General features: G+C 39.7%; 1 protein-coding gene across 5 annotated transcripts in view; it reads left to right on the forward strand.

Annotated features, from left to right (window-relative positions):
- The first annotated feature begins 1,038 nt into the window (after positions 1–1,038).
- Positions 1,039–22,932, forward strand: part of ST7 (suppression of tumorigenicity 7) — a 260,658-nt gene continuing 238,764 nt past the window's right edge. For 4 of the 5 annotated variants that reach the window (XM_068549349.1, XM_068549351.1, XM_068549348.1 and 1 more), the window contains exon 1: positions 1,040–1,253. In XM_068549349.1, the coding sequence (XP_068405450.1) occupies positions 1,103–1,253 (151 nt within the window). In that variant the 5' untranslated portion in view covers positions 1,040–1,102. Of the gene's footprint in view, positions 1,254–22,932 lie in introns of all 5 variants that reach the window. The other variant, XM_068549353.1, reaches the window with a different exon arrangement.

The raw sequence follows: 22,932 nt of genomic DNA on the forward strand, positions 1-22,932 counted from the left end.
GAGCTTGTTTTATTATGCGGAAACGACAAGTAAGCAAAACAAAATTTATAATAAAATATTCTCTTTAATGCTCAGAATTCTAAAAATGTCTTGGCTGTAGATTGGGTTACCTGCCATTGCTTTATTACTATCCAATACATAGAAAGTGAAATTATTTATGGACAGAAACGGAGTTTAAATTTTCATTTGGTAAAGGCAACGTTTCATTCAGTACAGACAAAAAACGTTTATAATTTACTTCTTGTTTAAAGTAGCCAGTTCAGAGTAAGCCAAAATTATCCCGGAGAATTGTTTATATTAAATACAGGCTGAGAGTTGTTTGAACTGTCATCACCCCCCAGATTGGAAGATAAACATTCTTCTTGTCAAGATGTCTCTGGAAACCCCCTGTGCGGCTTCAAGGAAGACAAAACAAAGGTAAATAGTGTGCAACCCAAATCTTGCTTAACAGAATGATTTATCTTCAGGCCTACTAACCAGTGACAGGAGCACATCTAATTTTTTTCTAGTTGCTCCGGGTTTATTCATCCCTCTGAACCTAAATTCTGAGAGAAAGGAGTAGAGCGTTGCGTTTAAGACCTCGTACGCTGGCATCCATCGCACTGCAAATGAATTTTGGCTCGAGGTGAAGGTAAACTGCTCAGTCACTTTGTGCCTCAGTTTCCCTTATCTATATAATGGAGACTGTTGAAGGAATTAGGTGAGATTATACAGACCTTGGAACAGTGCCTGACATACAGGAAACCCTCAACATATGTCAAGAGTTTCCCTCGGCGCGCCACTTGGCTTGTCTTTCTAAATATTAGGATAATATAAATGGCATCAGAACGTGAGGGGCAAGGGCCACGTGATCCTTCCACGAAAGCCACTTGTGGGGGCCTTCAGAGAGTTAGCATTAAGGCTGGGAAAAAAAGGCAAGCGCGCCCGCGGCTCGCGCGCGATTTCCCGCCGCGCCCGCGTCCCGGGCGACGGGCGAGCTCCGGGGGCGCCGGGGCCGCGGCGGCGGCAGCGGCGGCGCGGGCGGCGCGAGCGGCGCCTCCGGGCCGGTGAATCATCCCTGCAGACACCGAGAGCCGCGGCAGCAGAGAGCAGCGCCGGAAAAATGGCTGAAGCGGGCACGGGCTTTCTGGAGCAGCTCAAGTCCTGCATAGTTTGGTCTTGGACTTATCTCTGGACCGTATGGTTCTTCATCGTCCTCTTCCTGGTCTACATCCTGCGGGTGCCCTTGAAAATCAACGACAATTTGAGCACAGGTAAGGCCCGGGCAGCCGGGCCCGCGGCGCTCGCCCCTCCCCCGCCCCGGAAAGTTAGTGCAACTCGCCCGGGGCCGCGACCAGCGGGGGCGGCCGGGCGCGCGCTCGAGGACGTGCCGGGTCCCGCGCACCGGATGCCCGCGGCCACCCGCGGCCACCCGCCAAGGACGCGGCGCCTCGGCTGACGGGGTAGACGGGGCGTGCGAGGGCGGCTGGCGGCCTTCGCGGCTCCGCGGCCCGCCGACCCCGCGGAGGAGGAGCTGCGCCGGCAGGCGGGCCCGGCCAGCGGCTGCCGCTGCTGCGCCCGAGGTGCTCGTCGAGCGGCGACCGAGGAGACGGAGGTCGGGAGGGAGGGAATCCCCGCGGACGCCCCCTTGGCTGTCTGCGCGTGAACCCCGAGGGCTCCTCAGATTTGTACCGTGTCCTTCCTCACACGCTGTCGGCTGCGGGTGCAGAGCGTCCGAAGTGTAGTCGGACGAGGCGTGCCTCCCGCTCCCGGCGCGACTCGGCCGGTCGCGGGCGCCCCCGTGAGGGTGCTGCTCAGGGGTGCCCAGCGGCGAAGCCCCCAGAAGGAGTCGACCCCGCGCCTGGGGCCAGGACTGCCCGCCTGTGAGCCCCCTGAGTTGCGGGCGAAGAGGCGTCTCTGTCTTTTAGACGGGGAGAGGGTTTCTCGAAGGTACTATCAGGGCTATGGATGACGTGTCAGATTACCAGACGGAATGTCAAAGGGACAAAAGGAGAGACAGGAAATCTGGAATTTATGATGGTTTTAAATGGTCTTAGCCCTTCTCTCTCCCTTCTCCCCGTCTGCATAAGGCGTTGGTAACTAGTCATGTTCAGGATCTTAGATAAAGCTCCACATGCTAAGAAGTGAGCCCCGCCATGTCTCCTCTCCACGGTCGTAAGTGCAGAAGGTAATTAAACAGGATCTTAAACTTGCAGCCAGCCAACTGAATCATTAAAAAACAACCACAGAGAAAACTCACACCAACAGTGACACTCTGGAGACAAATCAAAAACGCAAAGTATATTTTGCAGGAAGGGTTACAGTTCTTGAAGTCTGGAAATAGTTGTGGGACTCGTTAGAAAGGTCTTTTCTTTTTTTAAATTTCACAGTAATTTGAGAAATCCTTACAGTCTTGAATGAATACATATGTATTCTACCTAATGTGTGATTTACATACTCCGGGAGTCAGGGGTCTGGAAGTGCATTTTCCTCTGTGTTGTTAACTGCACTAAAACAATTTTTAGAATGTTTGAGATAATGTAGTCATTTTGTTAGGTGCTTGTGCTTTTATTTATTTATTTATTTTTAATTTTTTAATTTATTTATTTTTGGCTGCATTGGGTCTTTGTTGCTGCGCATGGGCTTTCTCTAGTTGCTGCGAGCGGGGGCTACTCTTCTTTGTGGTGTGCGGACTTCTCATTGCGGTGGCTTCTCTTGTTGCAGAGCACGGGCTCTAGGTGCGCGGGCATCAGTAGTTGTGGCACGCAGGCTCAGTAGTTGTGGCGCGCAGGCTCAGTAGTTGTGGCGCGCGGGCTTAGTTACTCCGCGGCATGTGGGATCTTCCCGGATTAGGGCTCGAACCCATGTCCCCTGCATTGGCAGGCGGATTCTTAACCACTGCGCCACCAGGGGAGTCCCTACTTGTGCTTTTAAATACTAAACCTCATATACCTTGATTTCTTTAACTTGAACTCATGTTCATATTCACATTTGTTTCATAGTATCCCTTGGGATGGTACTCCTGGGGTACAGATAGGATTCTGCATCATCTTGCCATTTTTATAGGAGTTGCTCAGCCCTTGGATTCAGTCATCCTAGTGATGATAGCTTTCTGGCTTTTCCATCTGTTAGAGTGGTTGCTTATCAGAGTATTCTTCCTTGCTTTTGATTTCCTTGCCTTTGGCAAATATATCTCTAAGATACCTTCACCTTGCAGCATGTGGGGCCTTAGTTCCATGTGGGATCTTAGTTCCCCAACCAGGGATGGAAACCGGGCGCCCTGCATTGGAAGGCAGGGTCTTAACCACTGGACCACTGGGGAAGTCCCCAAAGTTTTGTTATTTTAAGAAGTTGCTTGAATATATGAGGCCATGGAGTCTTATATTAATTGGTAAGTGGGTTTGATTTTTTTCTCCCAAAAAATTCATTGTAAGGTTTAAAAAATGTGAACGTTTCTCATTTAATACACATTTAAAATTTTTATTTCAGAACACACATTTGTAATACTACATTTTCTTAAAGCAGGTTAAATAATCATCTACGTGTATATATGTGTGCATGTGCCCATAAGAGCCACATACCAATGCTTTATACAGAACAGGCAAGAAGCAAAATACCTATTGGGAATATGTGTAATTTTAAAAAATATTTATTTATTTATTTATTTGGACTCCCCGGGTCTTAGTTGCAGGTCTTGGGATCTTCTTTGCCACATGCGGGATCTTTAGTTGTGGCATGCGGAATCTTTAGTTGTGGCGTGAGGGAATCTTTTAGTTGCAGCTTTTAGGATTTGGTCCCTGACCAGGGATCGAACCCGGTCCCCCTGCATTGGGAGTGCGAAGTCTTGACCACTGCACCACCAGGGAAGTCCCAATATGTGCAATTTTTAAGGAAGAAACTTGTTAGGTCCTCTCCCAGCAACTTTAAATCTAGTATTTCTCACAAACACCTTTGTTAATTAGCATTAGGATCATTTCTCATTTGGGCTTCTAAGAGATAGAGAAAATATGAAGACGAGATATGAGATTCAGGCCGTCTGGGCTGAATCTTATCAGACACATGATAGAGGGAACCGGAGACTATTTATCCCAGTGATGCTGGACTTCTGTTTTCAGTGTGGTTTTACGTACATTTTAGTCATAAAAGAAGGTAAAGGAGAAGCACACAGAGAGTACATCTCTCTTTGCCACTTCTGTGAGAAGGTAAGGGGAGAAGGGGACATTGGACCCTCCTATGGTGGAACTTGTCCTTTCAGGGAGATCTAAATGGGTTCTAATGGGACTAATTTTGCTGTTCCTAAGCGCTATGGTGCTTGCCTCTTCCTGTGATGATGAAAGCACATGTCCCTGGAGAGGCTGTTGAATCTAGAGCTGCTTTTAGGAAGCCGTGGGTGGCTCAGGCCTCCTTCCTTAGGGAAGCTGACACTATTGACTGATTTGCAGATATTGAAAAATCCTTGCATCCCTGGGATAAATTCCACCTGATCATGGTGTATGATCCTTTTAATGTATTGTTGGATTTGGTTTGCTAGCATTTTGTTGAGGATTTTTGCGTCTATGTTCATCAGTGATATTGGCCTGTAATTTCCTTTTTTTGTGATATCTTTTTTTTTAAATTAATTAATTAATTTATTTATTAATGGTAGTGTTGGGTCTTTGTTTCTGTGCGAGGGCTTCCTCTAGTTGTGGCAAGTGGGGTCCACTCTTCATCGCGGTGCGCGGGCCTCTCACGATCGCGGCCTCTCTTGTTGCGGAGCACAGGCTCCAGACGCGCAGGCTCAGCAATTGTGGCTCACGGGCCTAGTCGCTCCACGGCATGTGGGATCCTCCCAGACCAGGGCTCGAACCCGTGTCCCCTGCATTGGCAGGCAGATTCTCAACCACTGCGCCACCAGGGAAGCCCATGTGATATCTTTGTATGGTTTTTTTTTTTAAATTTTTGAACATTATTCTATTTATTTTTTTATACAGCAGGTTCTTATTAGTCATGCATTTTATACACATCAGTGTATACATGTCAATCCCAATCTCCCAATTCATCACACCACCACCCCCACACCCCACCGCTTTCCCCCCTTGGTGTCCATACGTTTGTTCTCTACATTTGTGTCTCAATTTCTGCTCTGTAAACCGGTTCATCTGTACCATTTTTCTAGGTTCCACATATATGCGTTAATATACGATATTTGTTTTTCTCTTTCTGACTTACTTCATTCTGTGTGACAGTCTCTAGATGCATCCACGTCTCTACAAATGACCCAATTTCGTTGCTTTTTATGGATAAGTAATATTCCATTGTATATATATACCACATCTTCTTTATCCATTCGTCTGTCGATGGGCATTTAGGTTGCTTCCATGACCTGGCTATTGTAAATAGTGCTGCAATGAACATTGGGGTGCATGTGTCTTTTTGAATTATGCTTTTCTCTGAGTATATGCCCAGTAGTGGGATTGCTGGGTCATATGGTAGTTCTATTTTTAGTTTTTTTAAGGAACCTCCATACTGTTCTCCATAGTGGCTGTATCAATTTACATTCCCACCAACAGTGCAAGAGGGTTCCCTTTTCTCCACACCCTCTCCAGCATTTGTTGTTTGTAGATTTTCTGATGATGCCCATTCTAACTGGTGTGAGGTGATACCTCATTGTAGTTTTGATTTGCATTTCTCTAATAATTAGTGATGTTGAACAGGTTTTCATGTGCTTCTTGGCCATCTGTATGTCTTCTTTGGAGAAATGTCTATTTAGGTCTTCTGCCCATTTTTGGATTGGGTTGTTTGTTTTTTTAACATTGAGCTGCATGAGCTGTTTATATATTTTGGAGATTAATCCTTTGTTCATTGATTTGTTTGCAACTATTTTCTCCCATTGTGAGGGTTGTCTTTTCGTCTTGTTTATGGTTTCCTTTGCTGTGCAAAAGCTTTGAAGTTTCATTAGGTCCCATTTGTTTATTTTTGTTTTTATTTCCATTACTCTAGGAGGTGGATCAAAAAAGATCTTGCTGTGATTTATGTCAAAGAGTGTTCTTCATATGTGTTCCTCTAAGAGTTTTATAGTGTCCGGTCTTACATTTAGGTCTCTAATCCATTTTGAGTTTATTTTTGTGTATGGTGTTCGGGATTGTTCTAATTTCATTCTTTTACATGTAGCTGTCTAGTTTTCCCAGCACCACTTACTGAAGAGATTGTCTTTTCTCCATTATATATCCTTGCCTCCTCTGTCATAGATTAGTTGACCATAGGTGCGTGGGTTTATCTCTGGGCTTTCTATCTTGTTCCATTGATCTATATTTCTGTTTTTGGGCCACTACCATATTGTCTTGATTACTGTAGCTTTGTAGTATAGTCTAAAGTCAGGGAGTCTGATTCCTCCAGCTCCGTTTTTTTCCCTCAAGACTGCTTTGGCTATTTGGGGTCTTTTGTGTCTCCATACAAATTTTAAGATTTTTTGTTCTAGTTCTGTAAAAAATGCCATTGGTAATTTGATAGGGATTGCATTGAATCTGTAGATTGCTTTGGGTAGTATAGTCATTTTCACAATATTGATTCTTCCAATCCAAGAACATGGTATATTTCTCCATCTGTTCATATCATCTTTAATTTCTTTCATCAGTGTCTTATAGTTTTCTGCATACAGGTCTTTTGTCCCCCTAGGTAGGTTTATTCCTAGGTAGTTTATTCTTTTTGTTGCAATGGTAAATGGGAGTGTTTCCTTAATTTCTCTTTCAGATTTTTCATCATTAGGAATGATGAGATAGGAATGCAAGAGATTTCTGTGCATTAATTTTGTATCCTGCAAATTTACCAAATTCATTGATTAGCTCTAGTGGTTTTCTGGTGGCATCTTTAGGGTTCTCTATATATAGTATCATGTCATCTGCAAACAGTGACAGTTTTACTTCTTCTTTTCCAATTTGTATTCCTTTTATTTCTTTTTCTTCTATGATTGCCGTGACTAGGACGTCCAAAACTATGTTGAATAATAGTGGTGAGAGTGGACATCTTTGTCTTGTTCCTGATCTTAGAGGAAATGCTTTCAGTTTTTCACCTTTGAGAATGATGTTTGCTGTGGGTTTGTCATATATGGCCTTTATTATGTTGAGGTAGGTTCCCTCTATGCCCACTTTCTGGAGAGTTTTTATCAGAAATGGGTGTTGAATTTTGTCGAAAGCTTTTTCTGCATCTATTAAGATGATCATACGGTGGTTATTCTTCAATTTGTTACTATGGTTTATCACATTGATTGATTTGCGTATATTGAAGAATCCTTGAATCCCTGCGATAAATCCTGCTTGATCATGGTGTATGATCCTTTTAATGTGTTGGTGGATTCTGTTTGCTAGTATTTTGTTGAGGATTTTTGCATCTATATTCATCAGTGATATTGGTCTGTAATTTTCTTTTTTTGTAGTATCTTTGTCTGGTTTTGGTATCAGGGTGATGGTGGCCTCATAGAATGAGTTTAGGAGTGTTCCTTCCTCTGCAGTTTTTTGGAAGAGTTTGAGAAGGATGGATGTTAGCTCTTCTCTAAATGTTTGATAGAATTCACCTGTGAAGCCATCTGGTCCTGGACTTTTGTTTGTTGGAAGATTTTTTTTTTTTTTTGACTTTATATATATTTATTTAGGCTGCGTTGGGTCTTCGTTTCTGTGCGAGGGCTTTCTCCAGTTGCGGAGAGCGGGGGCCACTCTTCATCGCGGTGCGCGGGACTCTCACTGTCGCGGCCTCTCCCATTGCAGAGCACAGGCTCCAGATGCGCAGGCTCAGTAGTTGTGGCTCACGGGCCTAGCCGCTCCGCGGCATGTGGGATCTTCCCGGACCGGGACATGAACCCGTGTCCCCTGCATTGGCAGGTGGACTCCCAACCACTGCGCCACCAGGGAAGCCCTGTTGGAAGATTTTTAATCACAGTTTCAATTTCCTTACTTGTGATTGGTCTGTTCTTATTTTCTATTTCTTCCTGGTTCAGTCTTGGAAGGTTATACCTTTCTAAGAATTTGTCCATTTCTTCCAGGTTGTCCATTTTATTGGCATAGAGTTGCTTGTAGTAGTCTCTTAGGATGCTTTGTATTTCTGCAGTGTCTGTTGTAACTTCTCCTTTTTCATTTCTAATTGTATTGATTTGAGTCCTCTCCCTCTTTTTCTTGATGATTCTGGCTAATGGGTTATCAATTTTGTTTATCTTCTCAGAGAACCAGCTTTTAGTTTTATTGATCTTTGCTACTGTTTTCTTTGTTTCTTTTTCATTTATTTCTGCTCTGATCTTTATGATTTCCTTCCTTCTGCTAACTTTGAGTTTTGTTTGTTCTTCTTTCTCTGGTTCCTTTAGGTGTAAGTTTAGATTGTTTATTTGAGATTTTTCTTGTTTCTTGAGGTAGGCTTGTATAGCTATAAACTTCCCTCTTAGAACTGCTTTTGGCGCATCCCATAGGTTTTGGATGGTCGTGTTTTCATAGTCATTTGTCTCTAGGTATTTTTTGATTTCCTCTTTGATTTCTTCAGTGATCTCTTGGTTATTTAGTAAAGTTTTGTTTAGCCTCCCTGTGTTTGTGTTTTTTACATTTTTTTCCCTGTAATTGATTTCTAATCTCACAGCTTTGTGGTCAGAAAAGATGCTTGATATGATTTCAGTTTTCTTAAATTTACTAAGGCTTGATTTGTGACCCAAGATGTGATCTATCCTGGAGAATGTTCCGTGTGCACTTGAGAAGAAAGTGTAATCTGCTGTTTTTGGATGGAATGTCCTATAAATATCAATTAAATCTGTCTGGTCTGTTGTGTCATTTAAAGCTTGTGTTTCCTTATTAATTTTGTGTTTGTATGATCTGTCCATCGGTGTAAGTGAGATGTTAAAGTCCACCACTATTATTGTGTTACTGTTGATTTCCTCTTTTAGAGCTGTTAGCAGTTACCTTATGTATTGAGGTGCTCCTATGTTGGGTGCATATATATTTATAATTGTTATATCTTTTTCTTGTATTGATCCCTTGATCATTATGTAGTGTCCTTCCTTGTCTTTTGTAACATTCTTTATTTTAAAGTCTATTTTATCTGATATGAGTATTGCTACTCCAGCTTTCTTTTGATTCCCATTTGCATGGAATATCTTTTTCCATCCTCTCACTTTCAGTCTGTATGTGTCCCTAGGTCTGAAGTGGGTCTCCTGTAGACAGCATACATAAGTGTCTTGTTTTTGTATCCGTTCAGCCAGTCTCTGTCTTTTGGTTGGAGCATTTAATCCATTTACATTAAGGTAGTTATTGTTATGTATGTTCCTATTACCATTTTCTTAATTGTTTTGGGTTTGTTATTGTAGGTCTTTTCCTTCTCTGTGTTTCCTGCCTAGAGAAGTTCCTTTAGCATTTGTTGTAAAGCTGGTTTGGTGGTGCTGAATTCTCTTAGCTTTTACCTGTCTGTAAAGCTTTTGATTTCTCCATCGAATCTGAGTGAGATCCTTGCTGGGTAGAGTAATCTTGGTTGTAGGTTCTTCCCTTTCATCATTTTAAATATGTCATGCCACTCCCTTCTGGCTTGTAGAGTTTCTGCTGAGAAATCAGCTGTTAACCTTATGGGGGTTCCCTTGTATATTATTTCACTTTTCCCTTGCTGCTTTCAATAATTTTTCTTTGTCTTTAATTTTTGCCAATTTGATTACTATGTGTCTCGGCGTGTTTCTCCTTGGGTTTATCCTATGTGGGACTCTGCACTTCCTGGACTTGGGTGACTATTTCCTTTCCCATGTTAGGGAAGTTTTTGACTATAATCTCTTCAAATATTTTCTCTGGTCCTTTCTCTCTCTCTTCTTCTTCTGGGACCCCTATAATGCGAATATTGTTGCATTTAATGTTTTCCCAGAGGTCTCATAGGCTGTCTTCATTTCTTTTCATTCTTTTTTCTTTATTCTGTTCTGCAGCAGTGAATTCCACCATTCTGTCTTCCAGGCCACTTATCCGTTCTTCTGCCTCAGTTATTCTGTTATTGATTCCTTCTAGTGTACTTTTCATTTCAGTTATTGTATTGTTCATCTCTGTTTGTTTGTTCTTTAATTCTTCTAGATCTTTGTTAAACATTTCTTGCATCTTCTTGATCTTTGCCTCCATTCTTTTTCTGAGGTCCTGGATCATCTTCACTATCATTATTCTGAATTCTTTTTCTGGAAGGTTGCCTATCTCCACTTCATTTAGTCGTTTTTCTGGGGTTTTATCTTGTTCCTTCATCTGGTACATAGCCCTCTGCCTTTTCATCTTGTCTGTCTTTCTGTGAATGTGGTTTTTGTTCCACAGGCTGCAGGATTGTAGTTCTTCTTGCTTCTGCTGTCTGCGCTCTGTTTGATGAGGCTATCTAAGAGGCTTGTGTAAGTTTCCTGATAGGAGGGACTGGTGGTGGGTAGAGCTGGCTGTTGCTATGGTGAACAGAGCTCAGTAAAACTTTAATCCGCTTGTCTGCTAATGGGTGGGGCTGGGTCCCCTCCCTGCTGGTTGTTTGGCCTGAGGCAACCCAACAGTGGAGCCTACCCAGGCTCTTTGGTGGGGCTAATGGCGGACTTTGGGAGGGCTCACACCAAGCAGTACTTCCTAGAACTTCTGCTGCCAGTGTCCTTGTCCTCACGGTGAGACCGAGCCACCCTCTGCCTCTGCAGGAGACCCTCCAACACTGGCAGGTAGGTCTGGTTCAGTCTCTTTGGGGTCACTGCTTCTTCCCCTGGGTCCCGATGCGCACACTACTTTGTGTGTGCCCTCCAAGAGTGGAGTCTCTGTTTCCCCCAGTCCTGTCGAAGTCCTGCAATCAAATCCCACTAGCCTTCGAAGTCTGATTCTCTAGGAATTCCTCCTCCCGTTGCCGGACCCCCAGGTTCAGAAGCCTGACGTGGGGCTCAGAACCTTCACTCCAGTGTGTGGACTTCTGTGGTATAAGTGTTCTCCAGTTTGTGAGTCACCCACCCAGCAGTTATGGGATTTGATTTTATTGTGATTGCACCCCTCCTACCATCTCATTGTGGCTTCTCCTTTGTCTTTGGATGTGGGGTATCTTTTTTGGTGAGTTCCAGTGTCTTCCTGTCAATGATTGTTCAGCAGTTTGTTGTGATTCCCGTGTTCTCGCAGGAGGGAGTGAGAGCATGTCCTTCTACTCTGCCATCTTGAACCAATCTCCTCTGTATGGTTTTGGTGTCAGGGTGATGTTGGCCTCAAAGAATGAGTTTGGAAGTGTTCCTTCCTCTGCAATTTTTTGGAATAGTTTGAGGAGGGTAGGTGTTAACTCTTCTCTGAATGTTTGGTAGAATTCACCTGTGAAACCATCTTCTGTTTTGTTGGGAGCTTTTAAATTTAAATCTTATAATGAAAAATGAATTTAGGAAAGACGTAGGAGAAAACAAACATATTAAGAATAGCACACAGTGGTTAGTTTGATAATTGATTTTTGATGTTCTGCCCTTGAGTCAGATAGGAGAATGTTAAAATAGTTCTATGATTTACTGAAAATATAATGAACTTTTAAGAAGATTTTTAAAAACCCCAAATTATATTGTTACTTGTTAGTTTTCAAGTGAATTAATTATCCTAAAACAATGCTTTTCCAAAAGGGCAGAAAATTAATTGTAGATAGGAGCAGTCATGCATGATATTATTCAAGAAAAACAGTAGCATAGATTAATCTTTAAAAAATAGCACCATTACTTGCTTTATATTGTGGTGTTGACAGCGCTTTCTCATCTACCCTGTGTTCTGAGGTTTTAGATGCTGAATTTAAAACACTTTGCACCTTTTCTTAAATATATACCTTTGCCATTTTTGCACCAAGCAGCATAAGTGATTTTCCAGCTCTGTGTCTGTTTCCTGAAAAGCAAGTTTTCAAATATCTTTAAATCCTATTTCATTCCTTTTGGAAAGCAAATATAATAGTCTGACCTAAGTTTAAGATTCTTTATGTTATAAAACTTTTTTTGGTGTTAATTAAGATGATAAATACAGATGCAAAACTTATATTACTGAATGGAAATATACATAACTTCAGGTGCAGCTCAGATTTGAGTATTTTCGTATTGGAAATAGCTGCTCTAAACTTAATGCTCTGGATTTCTTGTCCTGAGGGCCTTGTTGCAGTTTACTTATGTTTTTGACCCTGATGTGCCTGTTGTCTACAATCTTTTCCCCACCTGTAAATCCCACCTATCCTTCAAGGACCACCTTGCATGCTGCCTTCTGATTCTTTCAACCCAATGTGATATTTCCTCCAGTTTTCAGTGTATATTTTCTGAGAGGCACGTTGGCACTTTTTACCTTGCATGAATTATGGTTGTGTATGTTTAATATATGCTTCAGTGTTTGTGTATATGTGTCTCTCTTTCTGTATACATGTTTTACAGCTTCTACTAGACTCTAGTTCTTCATTTTCCACTGTACTTCCTTGAACATAATGGTTCCTTACCATTCATTGGATGAATCAATCTCCAAGTTGTGGTGTACCCAGTGAGGTGGGATTAGAATAATGGAATTGGTCAAACACATTACTGGGTATGGGCCTCATTTAAGTTTTCAGCTTTAGATCGAGGTCAGAAACTGTCACAAAAACTTAAGGAATTCCGTGGTGAGTCATATGTATCTAATCCGTGGTGGTCCAGTTTATGAACACATAAAAAGACAATTTTATGATTGTCAGCTTTGAGATGAGGATCTATCCCAGCCATCTTACTTGCCCTTACTTATTTTTGGAGACATTTCTCTCAACCATAATGAAGCAATCTGAATGATACTTTTTTTCTTAGGCCCTCAGTTTCCGTACACGTTTAATGATAGCTTTATATTCCTTAAAATCCTTTCTAGCTCCAGAATTCTGCTTCAGTGCCTTGGGATAATTTTCATTGAGTGCAGAGTCTATAACCAAGCAAATACATGGACTTAATGAACATATATGTTTTTCCCAGGTTGGATTCTAATTCTTAGTAAATACAACTCCAAATTTTATGTGGCTTCCTTCAGTGGCTTTCCATTTCACTGAAAATAAAATCAAAATATGTTATCCTGGCTTACAAAGTCTGGTGACATGACCCCTACCTACCTCTCCTATCTGAACTTTGCCACATTCTTGAGGTGATTGTCCTTCAGACAATTGTGATTCTTTCTTATTCTTAAACATGCCTTGCTTGTTCTTACCTTGTGACCTTTGCACTAGCTGTGTCCTCCACCCGGAACATTTTCCTACTTGATTTTTACGCGATCGTGTTTTTACTATTCACATCTCTGCTTAAATTCACTTCTTTTGAGAGGCTTTCCCTGATGATCCAATCTACAGTGACCATTCAGTCATATAATACCACCAGATTTGAATTCTGTGTATATCACTTAGCACTGTTTGTAATAGTTCTTGTTTGTTTATTTATTTGCTGCATTCTCATGGTTTCCCCCCATGTGGTTGTAAACTCCATGAGAGTAGGGACCTCATTTGTTATGTTTTATCTGTCTTGTGGTTCCTCAGGATCTTGAACAGTGAGTGTTTGGGCCTAACATGCTTAGCATGTATTTGTTGAATGGATGAAAAACCATGTCAGTTGGTTGTGGTGACTCAGAAGTAACACAGTCCTGTAGGAAATGATTTTGTAATATATCATGTAGTAATTTCTTATAAGATTTAGAATTGTGTTTACTGACTCTAAGTTATAAAGATTACCTTGAAATGTTTACTGAAGTTCCAAAATATTAATACATTTTGATCCGTTTTTAGGGGTAGAATTTTAAAGAAGGCTATCCTTCTGGTCCGTACTGTGCAGCAAATTTAATACAAAAGGTGTTAAAAGTCAAAAATTGATTGCATTGGGAGCCAATTTGTGTAACATAACCTGGAATTTCAAACAAGGGAATTTGCAGAGTTAAGTGCCTCATATTATCTGTAAGGATGGAACTTGGGGTTCTACCAACACGGAAAAAGTTCTTGTCTGTCTGGAAGGATAGAGTAATAGAAGAAATACTTTGCTGGGACATTTTTAAGAACAATATTGTCAGGCATTATGAAACTTAACAGAAACATAATTTCAAGTGATTAGAAACACTTAAGCACAATTAATTTAGTTCATGTATTTGTATATTCCCTTCTATAACTATAGAAACCATTTCTAAGTTTATATGAGAAGCCAGAGTGAACATAGTGTTAGTGTTATAGAAATAAGCTTTATGGCCAATTTTACTGAAGTACTTCTTTCTCCATAAAGTACTGTATATATATTGAAAGAAAAAAATACCAGCTGTGATGAGATGAAAGGAGCATTGGATTTAGAAGATTTGAGTTCAAATTCCAGGTTGCCAATTGTTGGGTAACTTGGACAAATTACTTTGTAAGACTCTTTCCTCATTTATATTATGAGGAGAGTAATCTCTGTTTCATAGTTTTATTTTGAACTGTAAATGAGATAACCTTTAGCACTGAGTCTTGAGCACAGCACAAAAATATTAGCGATCGTATATCGTGTACCTGGTTGTTCTAGTCCATTTCACTGACTCTGAACTGTGTTCATTCATTGGTGAATTCATTCATCCACTGGTTTGTTTATTCATTCATTTGGAGTGGCAGATGCCAGTAAAAGTGAAGTTACATTATTCCTGTTAATTATTATTTGGACACACAGTCTCACGTCAGTTATATTTCTCCCAGTTTCTGCACTTGCTTTCTGTGCTGAACAGTGAACATCCTCTAATTTACTGCCTTGTTCACTAGTGCTTCTAGGTATATTTTGTTCCCTATGATTAAGGATCATGCATGGTAGAAGTCACATCTTAAAAATAAGATCGAGTGAAAATCTGTTGGTTGGAACTAGGAAGGGATGCGGAACTAACGTTTACTGAGTTCTTAAATGAGCCAGGCTCTGTGCTGCCTGCTTTATCATTGGTTGTTAGGCTCCCTGGGCTTGTCTACGAGTCTGGTTATATCCCATATAAACAGCTATATAACTGATATTCTCTTTGTACATGTGGAATGAAAATTGTTCAAAGCAGAACAAGTATTGTTATAATACTAGTTGTCCTGTTAAAGAAAGCAACACAAATGAACTCATTAAAACATGTATTTTGATGGGAAAGCAACTTTATGAATGAGGATGAGAACTTGGTGGGAACTCTTGGAAGGGACTGTTTCTTGAGTATACTTGGAAGAGCTTGAGAGCAGGAAATATGACTTTTTCATCTTTGTATTTCCATCATAAGTTCATTGCTCGTGATGATACATGAAAAGATGAATGCATGAATAACCTTGGGTGTTTTTAAGGCTTTCCAAGATCGATGGCACTGGTGGTCCTTTTCTTAGTTCACTTTACCACCTAAGGTTTTCTTTACCTCAGTTCAGAGGTGTATTGCTAATGCTCAGCACTCAAGGCTGGGCTTGTTATTTGGCTCACAAATGAAACTCAGAGAGATAGAAGGAATGTAAATTAGCGCAGCCACTGTGGGAAACAGTATGGATGTTTCTCAAAAACTAAAAATAGAACTAACATATGACCCAGCAATTCCACTCCTGGGTATATATCAGAAAAGAACAAAAACACTAACTCAAAAAGATACATGTACCCCAATGTTCATAGCAGCATTATTTACAATTGCCAAGATATGGAAGCAATCTAAATGTCCATCATCAGATGAATGGATAAAGCAGTGGTATATATATATATATATATATATATATATATATATATATATATATATATACACACAATGGAATACTATTCAGCCATAAAAAAAATGAAATTTTGCCATTTGCAGCAGCATGGGTGGACTTGGAGGGCATGATGCTAAGTAAAATAAGTCAGAGAAAGACAAATACTGTATGATATCACTTATATGTGGAATCTAAAAAATACAGCAAACTAGTGAATATAACAAAAAAGAAGCAGGCTCATAGATATAGAGAACAAACTAGTGGTTACCAGTGGGGAGAGGGAAGGGGGAAGAGGGAAGGGGCAATATAAGGGTGGGAGAGTGGGAGGCACAAACTATTGAGTGTAAGGCTCAAGGATGTATTGTACAACAGGGGGGATATAGCCAATATGTTGTAATAACTGTAAATGGAAATTACCTTTAAAAATTGTATTAAAAATAAATAAATTAATTAAAAATATAAATTAAAAGAAAGAATATCTAAGAATTGCACTAAGCAGGATAATGAACTATTGGATTGTTTGTAGCCACACTACTGAATGTCTTGTTTGTTGTAATCATGAAATAATATCTGCCAACATCCTTATTGTATTTGAGATGTCATTGTAAAGATATCTATAAAGCATTTTGAGTTTCCTGGTAGAGAGGGCATATGTAATGAAATTCGTTTTTTATGTTACAGTGGATCAGGGCAGTTTCTCATGTGTTATAGTTAGCAGTCATTCAAATATGGCAGGCTTTCCTGCACTACCTGCTGTGCTAAAATAAGAAACTGACAGGGCCATTCAGCTCTAGCAGTATGTCATACTAGCTGTGGCTGAGGCCAAAAGAGTCACTGTTTTAATTGTAGTTACTAAACCTCTCAGCAAAATAAGGCAACATTTATCTGTGGGAATATTTGTTTTCCCTCTGAATTTTAAGAAATTGAAGGTGTACTAGTAACAAGTATACTCTGTGGAGAACCCTAACTTTGTTCCATAAGTTGACTTCCAAATCTAATAAAGGATCTTGGTTAAGTGTCACTCTTTCTGAAATTTTGAGCAAGCCTGTAGAGAACTTTAAAGGAATCTCTTAGGTCAGTGAGCAAGGACTCTTTTTTTTTTTTTTTTTTTTTTTTTAGTAAGAAAGCTTAACAATTTAAAATAGCATGTGGGCTTCCCTGGTGGCACAGTGGTTGGGAATCCGCCTGCCAATGCAGGGGACACGGGTTCAAGCCCCAGTCCGGGAAGATCCCACATGCCGTGGAGCAACTAAGCCTGCGAACCACAGCTACTGAGCCCACGTGCCACAACTACTGAGGCCCACGCGCCTAGAGCCCGAGCTCCTCAGCAAGAGAAGCCACTGCAATGAGAAGCCCGTGCACCACAACGAAGAGTAGGTCCTGCTCGCCACAACCAGAGAAAAGCGTGCACACAGCCACGAAGACCCAATGCAGCCAAAACCAATAAATAAATAAAAATAAATAAATTTATTTAAAAAATAAAAAAATTGTAAAAAATAAAATAGCATGAACAGTTGACATGCTCTGAGGCATAAATTCTTAAAAAAAGGAAGTGGCTTTTAAAAATAAGCAGTTTGAATCTGAATCTACGTGTAATCTAGAATTAGAGGGGGTTTTGCTTTGTTTTATTTTGAAGTCAGTTGTAATACCATTCTAAAATGTTATTTTATTAGCAGTAGGTAATAGTAGAATGCTTACATTTCTTCCCTCTGTTAAGCTTTTCCAGTTTCTAGTCTCCTTCTCTTGGAAATGAGAGAATGAAATTTACTTCTCCACAGAATTGATCTTTTTCATTTATTTGATAGGTGCTGTTTATTGGGCATTACTAATAGAACTAACAAAATAATGCTCTTGGGGTGTTTTGCAATTTATTACACCCACTTGACTCAATTGGTGCCCTTTCCGTGACATATATGTAGATTCTGGTAGTGTCACGTAGTAAGAACTGGTGTGATCTGTTTTGTACTTTTCGCCTGGGCATTGCTGGAAGGGGAGGGGAATTGCTATCCTCTATCATTGACATCTTTTATTTAAAATAAAACAAATTTTGCTTATCTCAGTTCAGGCTCAGAGTACTTGACATTATGGTTTAGAGAGAAACATTTTTCTTAGCTTATTTGGCTCTTTTAGCAAGGACAGTGTTTTTAATTGCACCCTTACATTTGAGAGATAAGTCTGAGAGGCTAGATTACAGTTTTTAAATATTAGAAACTTGCTTCTCAATTGTTTTTTCTCCAAACTGGAAGTTGTATATGCATTATCATTCAGTAAAAGCCTGAATATAGCAAATCTAATCAATTGGAGAAGGTTATTAACTTAAGAATAAGTTTTTTTCTTTTACATTATTTGAATAATCAGTTTCTTCAAGGGAAAGTACAGAAATGATGACAACATAACATAAATTAAGTTTGAGCAAAGATATGCAGACATAAATTAGTTTTAGCTGTAAAAGTATTCCTAAAAATGTTTGGTTTTTACACAAACAGGGTTTTTTTTTTTTTATTGCCTTGTCTCAGAAAATAATGTAACAGTTAATTTCTGGTAGATTTTAAAAACAGTTAAAAGAATTTTAATTCCTAAAAATGATTATTTTTAGTTTTAACCATGACAATATATGTGATGGAGAAGAGTAATTTAAATATTTAAAAAATATAAGACAAATAACGTGTTACTCTTCAGGGTGGTGAGGAACTAAATTCAAAGCTTGCATGAAAACTGACCAGCTGCTAAGAGAAAACAAAGATTTATTATTGCTCAGTCCAAAGGGAAAACTTAAATGATATTAGTAAGTACAGTGATTGCAGGCTGGGAATAGCCGGGGAAATGGAGTTGTGTAACAGTTGTCACAGGCAAGGGCTTTTCTCTACCACGTCTTGAACATTATAACCATCTGTTGTCTCATGTCTAGCTCACTTTCTAGGAACAAACATGAGCTAGTAGTGAAATATAAAATCCTTTTTCATGTATATTATTCTGTTTGTAACAGCTGCAAAAACAAAAGAAGATATGAAAATATTTAGATATTAAGACAGTATTTTATTAATGCATTATATGCTGTTGTTAGTCATTTATTATTTTGATAAAATATGTTATATTTCATTAAAAATATGCTATTGATACATGAATGCTATTGATACTTGGCTTTACAGAAATCTCCTTTTAGCATTGACTAGTGGCAGCTAGACAGTGTCAATCCTTTCAAATTGCTTTTCTTTAAACTATTTAAAAGTTTAGGCAAGGCAAAGTTCACATGTACTCCTAGGCAGGAAGCCCAACTGTATTTGTGAAATGACATTACGTTATTTCCACTTTGTATTTAGATGGAAACTGCTCTCTCCCAATCTTGGCACATTGCTTTCACCTCTTTTCTTAGAGGCACCAGAGAACAAGTAACTGTTGCTTGCAGCACAAGGTTGTGTGCCCATGTTTAACCTGTCCTAATTTTCTTACCTCAGGGTGCAGCAAATTATCCCAAATGGGGTGATAAAATTCTCAAATCAATGAAAAATTAATGTATCATGTGTTACTGTTAGAGATAAGATGAGTGTTAGTAAATCAAACCACCCATGATGTGATAAAGTGTTGCAAATTATCAAGGGATTCACTTTGCTGCTTATGAGTTTGCATCATTCCTATTGCCTTTTTTTTGCCACTGTTACAAAGTAACTCAAATAAACCTGGATGTCTCAGGCTATACTGGCCTGGAAGTGTAAGACAGAGGATATATTAGAATGAATAAACAGTAACAATTCTGAGCCCACAGGGTGCAGCGGGGCTACTGTGCCCCTAATGACAGCTGTTAATGCCCACTCCTGTCCATGAGTGCTCCAGGGGGCGCTATTGTTACTTCTGGCTCCTGGTGCTCAGGACCGCTGTCCCTTCTTCCCCTCTCACTGGTACCCATTGTTGAGGACATTAAAGAGTGGCTTCGGTCAGGCAGACTGTGCATATCGTCATCCTGGGGGCAGGTCCCAGCTGGTCCAGTCAGTGTTATAGGAGGCCCATCAGTCTCAGCTAATTGTGTAAATTGTATCCAGCCTTGCCACTCCTGAATTACTGACCGCCCTAATGTATAATCATGCCCTTACCACATTTTAGCACAAGGTCAGTATGGGTTCAAGTCATGTACCAGTTCTGTGATCATAACACTATTTACCTTATTTATAACTGAAGATAATAGGATTGTTATGTGGATATAATGAAATAATATGAGTAAAACCTTAGCATAGTGCCTCGCAAAATCTAATGCTTAATATATTTTAGATGTTTAGTTGTAGCTGTTTTTGCTGCTACCACTGTAATATTGGCCTTGTTCTATAATTCTCAGTGCCTGACTCAATCAGCTTTTTCTCTTGAGTCAGTTTTTAGACCGGTAGTTTATTTTCCCTCCCCTCCCTCCCTCCCTTCCTTCCTTCCTCCCTCCCTCCCTCCCTTCCTTCCTCCCTCTCTCCCTTCCTCCCTCTCTCCCTTCCTTCCTTCCTCTCTCTCTTCCTCCCTCCCTCCCTCTCTCTCTCTCTCTTCCTTCCTTCCTTCCTTCCTTCCTTCCTTCCTTCCTTCTTCTTTCTTTCTTTCTTTCTTTCTTTCTTTCTTTCTTTCTTTCTTTCTTTCTTTCTTTCTTTCTTTCTTTCTTTCTTTCTTTCTCTCTCTCTCTCTCTCTCTCTCTCTCTGTCTCTCTTCCCTTCCTTCTTCTGTTCTCCTTCTTCATTGTTATTTACACATTTGTTTTCTATATATTTTCTGTTTCCCTTCAAATTTTAGGAGAAATTTATGACAGTAGTTATAGGAACTCCATTCCTGGTCAGGATGAACAAGCTTTTTTTTTTTTTTTTTTTTTTTGAACAAGCTTTTTATGATGATTAAAAAAAATTTTTTTTTTATACAGCAGGTTCTTATTAGTTACCTATTTTATACATATCAGTGTATACATGTCAATCCCAATCTCCCAGTTCATCCCACCACCACCCCCACTTTCGCGCCTTGGTGTCCATACGTTTGTTCTCTACATCTGTGTCTCTATTTCTGCCCTGAAAACCGGTTATGATGATTTCTTACTTTTATTCCTTAACTCTTTGTACTCTATTGACCATTTTCATAATTCTCCTGGAACTGCTTAAACCTCATGGGTAATTTCAAAGCCAAATTCACTAATCTCTTTCCAGATCTTGTTCTTATTGATTTGTTGTAGAAAAGGACTTTTTATGTTGAACCTCTAGTCTCTTACCATCAAATAATAAATCCATTGAGTCATACTGTTAGCAAGTTCCACTACATGGTGTGGGTGTGGAGGAAAAGAAAGATGACAAAGATGTGGTCCCTATCCTCAAGGTACTTAGTGCAGAGAGGGAAAGAGAAACAGGCACATTACCAGCTCTAATCCAAAGTGAAATGTGTGGAATACAAACGAGCAAATGAATACAAAACAAGGGGATGAAAGAAAGCTTTAAATTCATGGTGGTAGTTTTTGAGTTTTCAGTTGCTCTCAGAACCCCTAGGCTAATGGAACTGTATTAACAAAGGAGTGTCATGTTGCTTGGTGCCTTCAGAAAACTGCATGTGTGGCTGAAGAGAGAGTGAAAAAGGGAGCAAAGTGAGAATCTGTTGGGGTTAAACTGGAGTTCATTGTGAAGGATTTTAAAAATTTGAAAAAAATTCTAATTATGGCATATTTTACCCATAAAGAAAAGGACAAGAAATAATATAATGGGGTGACCCCCTACCTGTATTTAAACATTATTTATGTTAACATTTTACCATAAGTATTAATATTGTTTTTTAATTTCTCTATTTTTAACATAAATATATAAACTATATTTTGTAGAATACTTTTAGATTTACAGAAGATTACTAAAATAGTACAGAGAGTTCCCATATACCTAACATCCAGTTTCCCCTATTACTAATATCTTACATTATTATGGTACATTTGTTTCAATTAAGGAACCAATATTGACACATCATTTTTTAAAAGTTATTTTATTGAAGTATAGTTGATTTACAATGTTGTGTTAGTTTCTGGTTTACAGCCAATGATTCAGATATATATATATATCTGAATATATATATGTAATGGTTTGCATTTGCTAATCCCAAACTCCCAGTCCATCCCTCCTGCACCTCCCCTTCCCCATGGCAACCACAAGTCTGTTCTCTATGGCTGTGAGTCTGTTTCTGTTTCATAGATGAATTCATTTGTGACACATCATTTTTAATTGAAGTCTATACTTCATTCAGATTTCCTTAGTTTTTACCAAATGTCCTTTTACTATGTTCCAGGATTCCATCCAGTATACCACACTACATTGTTGTCATGTCTCCTTAGACTTCTTTTGGCTGTGACAGTGTTTCATATTTTTCTTGTTTTTGATGACCTTGATAGTTTTGGGGAGTATTGGTGAGGTGTTTTGTAGACTCTCCCTGAACTGGGATATGTCAGGAGTTTTTCTCATGATTTTTCTGGGATTATGGATTTGGGGAGGGAGGACCACAGAGGTAAAATGCTATTTTCATTACATATCATGGGTACATACTATCAATTTGATTTGTCACTGTTGATGTTGACCTTGATCACCTGACTGAGGTGGTTTAGTGTTTGTCAAGTTCTACGCTGTAAAGCTACTCCCCTCTCCCCTTCAAATACTGTACTCTTAAAATGGAAGTCACTTTGCACAGCCCATGCTTCTGGAGTGAAGTTTTGCTTCCCTTTGTAAAAATAAACAGAGACCACCCAAAAGGAATAAGTAAAGGCTATTTATTCAGAGCTTGCTATAGCAAGGAAGAACTTCACCAAGGATTGTTCACCATTTTGGAAACTCAGGACTCCAATAGCAATACCATTTGTAGTATCTGAGTCACTAATATGACATACTTGTATCGGCCTGCATTGGTAGTTGTTGCATTCATGGTGATGCTATGTAAGGGTACAAGTGTCTGTCTACTTCATTAAATGTTTTACCAAAGTCATGAAAACATGTGCATTCTGAATACAATTGTATTATTTTAAACGGGGCCAGGACTAGGGTGAGGCATGTGAGGTGCCTGGGTGCAGAATTTAAGGAGCTGCTCTCTCTCAGTCCTGCAGGTGCAGCTTCAGCATTTGCATGACTTTGCCTTAAATTTTATACCCTAGGTGCCTTGCTCGCCTTAGCCCAGTCCTGCCCTTGATTACAAATTGTGTTCTGTTTACTTCTTCTTTATATTAGAGTTAGGATATTATATTAGTTATTTTTGAAATTTATGTGTGAGAGTAGGTAGATTATTAAGTTTGTTACAGGATAGAAAGAGGGTGTTTAAAATTAGTTTTTATAAAAGGTGTTA

The sequence above is a fragment of the Eschrichtius robustus genome, chromosome 8 (genome assembly GCF_028021215.1).
Source record: "Eschrichtius robustus isolate mEscRob2 chromosome 8, mEscRob2.pri, whole genome shotgun sequence".
In the NCBI taxonomy this organism is placed as follows: Eukaryota; Metazoa; Chordata; class Mammalia; order Artiodactyla; family Eschrichtiidae; genus Eschrichtius; species Eschrichtius robustus.